This window comes from Anarhichas minor, unplaced genomic scaffold (genome assembly GCF_050575085.1).
Source record: "Anarhichas minor isolate MPS153535 unplaced genomic scaffold, ASM5057508v1 ptg000029l, whole genome shotgun sequence".
NCBI classification, from domain to species: domain Eukaryota; kingdom Metazoa; phylum Chordata; class Actinopteri; order Perciformes; family Anarhichadidae; genus Anarhichas; species Anarhichas minor.
The window spans coordinates 2524001-2530000 of record NW_027466475.1 but is presented as its reverse complement, the minus strand read 5'-3'; the positions used below and the strand labels follow the sequence as shown (position 1 = coordinate 2530000).

The 6000-nt window shown below is 43.9% G+C and overlaps 1 protein-coding gene across 1 annotated transcript in view; it reads left to right on the top strand.

Annotated features, from left to right (window-relative positions):
- The window catches only part of wdpcp (WD repeat containing planar cell polarity effector), a 55621-nt gene that overhangs the window by 12258 nt on the left and 37363 nt on the right, over positions 1 to 6000 (top strand). The window contains exon 7 of the mRNA XM_076104190.1: positions 4324 to 4460. Within this exon, the coding sequence (XP_075960305.1) occupies positions 4324 to 4460 (137 nt within the window). The remainder of the gene's footprint in view (positions 1 to 4323; positions 4461 to 6000) is intronic.

Here is a 6000-nt window from a genome sequence, read left to right as displayed (position 1 = left end):
TCACACACATAACAGGTGCCACAGGTGAGCGAGGCGACTCTGCCAGCTAATTACGGGCAAATCCTTTTGTGCTGTGTGTCCAGGGGCCTTCCCTTAAGAGCATCCATCAGTGTTTTTCCCTCCATCGTGCGTTCCTCCGGGGAGTACCGCCCCCCCTCTCACACACACACAGATACACACCTACACACACACACACACACACACACACACACACTGCACTCCCTCGCTCTGCAGACCTGCCAGGAGAGAATAAGGGACCGTGGACACCGGCCCAAATCTGCTAATTATTTCTTTCTTTCTGTATCAATTATTTGTTCATAACACCGCCCTCCCTGCTTCCGTCCGGGGTCTCCAGACACCTGATAAAGCCCCTGTAGTGCGCACACCCACACACACACACACACACACTCTCAGAGACGCACACACACACACACACACACACATATATATTTATAATTACAGACTTTTTTTTTCTTTTACATAGACCAACAAGCACTTACTGTATGTTCGCTCACATTTACAGACACACAGAGACTTGAACACACACGCACACACACACACACACAGAGGTACACTCACACACACACCCACTCACCTCCCGCTGCGCTCCATTCAAAGCCTCAGAGGCAGTAATTATTAGAGTAATGGTTGTGAGAGGGTGGGTTCCGGGGATTGTGAGTGTGTGTGTGTGTGTGTGTCTGCTGGGGGTTAGGGTGGGTGGGGGGGTTGTTCTTACATCTGTCACTTGTTAAATTAGTTTCAGACAATTAGAGTAGAGTACCAGACCAGATCACACCGACAAACATATTCACAACGTACAATTACGGAAACAGTTTACAAATTAAAGTCAAGTTTTGACTGGTGAAAGTGTGTGTGTGTGTGTGTGTGTGTGTGTGTGTGTGCGTGTGTGTGTGTGTGTGTGTGTGTGTGTGTGTGTGTGTGTGGTGTTGTGACATATGCTCGGTAGAAGTGTCTACTTGTTGTCTGTATGCATTTATTTACGTCAATGTCAGATAATGTTGCTACTCAGGATTATTTTCATAATCCATTGATTAGAGATGTTTCGATACATGAATTTGCGTATCTGCTGATACCGAGTACGGATCCGATATCTGTGCGTTATTAAAACAAAAATATAAACTTTATTACAATTGTTACCTGCATGACACTTGACCTCTGCATGTAGCATCCTAAGCATTAAGAAGCAGTGAGCTTCAACATGCAGACAGTAAGAGCCGGGGAATCGAACCGCCAACCTCGTGGCCATAAACGACCCGCTCTGCCGACTGACACCTTATACTGAACCTGTGTGGATGTGACGGGATTGCTGCCATTTGTTTTAAGGCCTGACTCAAGTGAAACCCTTCTTAAAACATGAACACACCACCTGCCCGATCGCTACTGAGCATGTGCAGCTCTGAGCAAAGAAGAGAAGAACGCGAGATGTCTCACTCGTTTTCAGCTCTCGTCAAATCTTGAATTCAAATGTAAGTCACAGACGGTGAATTCGTTTTTTCCATTTTTCTGGAACAGGATTTGTCAACTTCATAAAAAGGTTGCAGTATCTGAATGCTGAAGAGAATCCTCTTCCATGGATTCATGTGAATGTGAATGTGAGGCCTTGCTGCGTGTTTGTCCCTCAGAGACAACAAGCAACGACAGCCAGATCTGTTTTTGTGACGAAGCTGGCTCCTCTCTTAAACTTTACCGGTTACCTTCCAGAGCTCCGATTGCATCAGTCGGAGCGGCAGATTACACATATTTTACGCCATCAAAGTATTACCGGCTGCCTTTGGCCGACGGCTGGGCCAAGCTGCGCATATGCTCCGCGATTAAGCATCCTTAAGTGATTTTTCATAGCCGGTTTCATTTACCCGTGTTTAAATGTGCTTTGGTTAAGCCCATTGGCCTCTTATGTCAACATGCTGCTGAGGAGATGGCATTAAATGGATTTAGGCGACCGTGTGTGTGTGTGAGAGAGAGAGAGAGAATGTGTGTGTGTGCTGTAACATGTGGTGGGTTTGTTTTATGCCTGTGGGTGTGTGTGTAACTGAGAATGTATAAAGAATGGTTGCAGGCTTGCATGTATGAATGTCGCAATCTGTGCATGTGTGTGTGTGTCTTGAGGGTAAATATGAATGTGTGTGTGTGTGTGTCTGGACCGTGTATCGGGGTGGGTCATGAAGGTCTGGCCCTTAATGCCAAATCAGCCACCTGGTCCCAGATTGGGCCACAGTCTGGTTTTCGTATCCCCTCCTTCATTTGGGAATGAATGGGATTAAACCTAATCCCGTTCATAGACACCCATAGAGATCAATACAAAACTGCATTTAACTTGATTTGTCTGTAATCTAGTACAAAGACGCTTACTATTGCATTAAAACGTTGTTTCGGAAAGCCGAGGCTTCGTTAATGGCTGTAAATGTTTAAGCTTTGAACCAGTTTTATTATTAATAATAAGGACACACCGACTCTATTGACCTGATTTAAGATGCTCGTTTTTCTGCATTTTTCAAGCGACGTTACACTTCCCCTCGTGACTATTTGCATATTAATTTGAAATTTACACACAACAGGATGATTTGAAGTGTAATCACACCGACACGTTTATAAATACACACACACGCCACGCTTAATTGGCGGTTAGATTTCTAAATCTCGGGGTGCAGCCTTACTCGTTCAACTCAAAGCAGGATATCTGAGAGACATGTGTAACAACCCCCCTCCCCTCCTTTCCATTTAATTGGTTTCATAAACAGATTAATTTGAAGGAGAGGGGGGCTTAATTGCTAATCGGCGTTTCCATGCAGCTCCTGAAGAGTTGAACAGGATCAAGTGTGTTCTTCTACCACAAAAAGGCCTTCAGAGCCTCCAGTGCTCTACAAAGAATCCAGGAGGCAGCAGAGAGGAGAAGAGAGGATGCAGACGAAATTAAGTGACGGGGAAAGAAAAAGTAAGAGAGAGGAGAGAGGGACAAAGACCGACACTTCTGTCCTCCCACTCCAAACTAATCAAAACTAAATACTACGGGTACGACGGGGGAAATGATAAATGTTTTCTGCAGTAAAATGACGTAAAAACATCGAGGAGAACATTTAGAAAACATTATCAGAATAGAAATGTCACTGTCGAGTGCACAGACGTCAGAGAAAAGAGCTTGTTGATGTTGTTTCCCATCAGAAGAGCAACAAAAACATTCACGAAACACAGAAAACACAGGATTTAATGCCGTAAAACTTCTGCTGTGTTTCCATGAAACCATTACGTGAATTTATGTTCCCATCAACTGTGTGAATGTTGAGCGTCCTTCAGTCAATCAATCTGCAGAATGTGTGGAAAACGTAGTTATACATTACTCTTATATATAATCTTTATCAGTTATCCAGTGAGGGATGGAGCCTCCAACACAGAACCTTCAAAATAAAAGTACACAACCAAATCACAGTCTCAAAAGTGAGGATGAAATGTTAACCAGGGGAGACCATTCAACACTGTGAATACAGTTAGAAACGACTAAACCTTTTTCAACCCTTTAACAACGGACCGCGGGAGGTTGTTGTTTGCATGATGCTGTTTAAATCCATTTCAAATGAAACATCATCACAGCTTCAGCATTCTTTCTTCTGCAGTGGAAAGCTGAGGCTTCTGCCTTTTGCGTCGCCAGCGTTATGGACTCGTGATGACATTATGTGCAGCATGTAATTATGCAAACAAATACCAATGCAGGCACTGAGGAAATACTTTCTATTGCAGATGAAACTATCGATACCTTTACTCTGAAAACGTGCATAACTCAAATAACTCATGGGTATTTTGTTCATATCTCTACATTTAGAAATCTTATGGATCAACATGCTTTGTGTGTTTTATTTAGTCACATCTGATGACAAGATTTTTGTATATTTCTAATTAATGACACAATTTCAATACTTGTATGAATTATAATGACTTACAAAACCTTTGAGCTTAGGTTGTGTAGTTTTTAGGGATATGAAGCAATTGAAAATACAACTTTAGGCACCGGAGAACCAGTAACTGTAATTCGATAAACTCAAACGGTGAATTCATTCCTCTTAAATGTAAGATTCTGAGATTGTAGTCTCCATGAAAGTTAAAGTTCTGGGTCCCACATTGACCAATTAATCCATCCATGAATGTTTGTTCTCCTTTTATTTAGATTGCTTCCTGTATCCTGATTCAAGGCTTCATGTTTTTCATAAAAACACAGATGGAAGGTGTTGATATTTAAGGACACGGTGAACTCGTCAACGTGCTGTTGTTTTTGTTTGTCTTCGGTGACATTTGTGGTGATGTCATTCCCAGCGGTGCTCAGCGATAGGCTGATTCTGCTGTCCTTCCTGGAGCAGAGCCAAGTGGCTGCAGTCCACCTCAACCAGAAGAACCAGGACTCCCCAGAGACCGGCAGGCGAACAGAGAAACTGTCTCTCTCTGAAATTAAGGTACAGTAGAAACGCAGTGATGGAGAAAGTAGAGCCAGAGAAGAAACGTGTTAACGTATCGCTGTCCAACATTTCCAAAAGGTTTTTTATCGTATTTTTTTCATGTTTTATCAGGTACTGAAATACAAGTAGTACAATTCAGTCACATGTTCTTTTAAAAGGCGACATAGATTAATGTTTATCATGAAAACATCTATTATAAACATGGTAAAATTACTCTACTTCTCTCTTGATTCATTACCTCAGTAAACATTGTAAACATGAGTTTATGGTCTCAATCTCTAGTTTCAAGTCTTCTTCAATACAGCATGATGTTCATTTAGTACATTATGGTCCATTTAGAGTCAAACAGACCATAAAGCAGGGGATGCTTTAGGGCGGGGCTACACAGTGATTGACAGGTCTCTACCAGAGACGTATACGGCGTCTCTACGTCACTCCTCCTCAGTCCAGATATGGTCACTTCTGCTCACCGGTTGCAAAACCCCAAGATGGCGACGGCCGAAAAACTCAAGATGGCGACGGGCAAAATGTCGAACTCGAGGCTTCCAAACATCAGTCCACAAACCAACGGGTGACGTCTCGACGACTACGTCCACTTCTCATATACAGTCTATGGCTGGATCGTCCACTATGACTATTGGCTGTTAAATAATCTAGCTCTACTTTTACGTCTTTACATTCACTGTGTACGTGTTTCCCGTGTTCGTCCATTGTTCTCTCTTAAAGGTGCGTATAGTGAGGCCGTCTGATCGGGTGGTGTTCCTCTAGCTGTTAGCAGCAGGTCTCATTAAATGCCGTCCCTCCTCCAAAACAAAACTACACTGTGCTAGCTGGCTAACCGCTAACCGCTAACCCTGGCATTATCACATTACTGCCAGGCCCTTTTGTTGAGGCGTGTGTGTGTGTGTGTGTGTGTGTGTGTGTGTGCGCGTTCATGTTAGTGTGTATAAAAGCAATCGTTGCTACTGTGCGTCTGTCTCCAGAAGCAGAGTCCTGATAAGACCCCCCCACACACACACACACACACCACCACCACCCCCACACCTCTGTCAATGCATGTGCATGCAACCTGCGACGTACACGTGTGCACAACTAACCCATCCCCCACAACAAACACACACACACACACATGCACATCGCCCTGGTCCAGTGGGCTAAGCTGGAGAAGGGAGAGTGTGGGGGGGGGCGTTGAGAGAGAGAGAGAGAGGGGGGGGGGGGGGGGGGGTAGGCTAAACTAATCCGGCCCACAGAAAGTGGTTTTTGATTATTGCTGACCAGCAAACGCCAGCAGGAAAAAAAAACTAGAAGAGATGGTTTGGGATGGGGGGGGGGGGGGGGGTAGATAGTGTGTTATTAACCCAATCATTTTTAGATATTTTCTTCTTCTTCTTCTTTTCCATTTCTCATCTGTCAGTGATCTCCCGTTCAGCTGTTTGGGGCAACTCTTTGTTCTCTTTATCATCAGATGTTCTTCCATCATTTAAATTCATCTCTGTATTTTGTGTCCAAAGCAGATCTCCCCCCCCCCCCCCCAAAC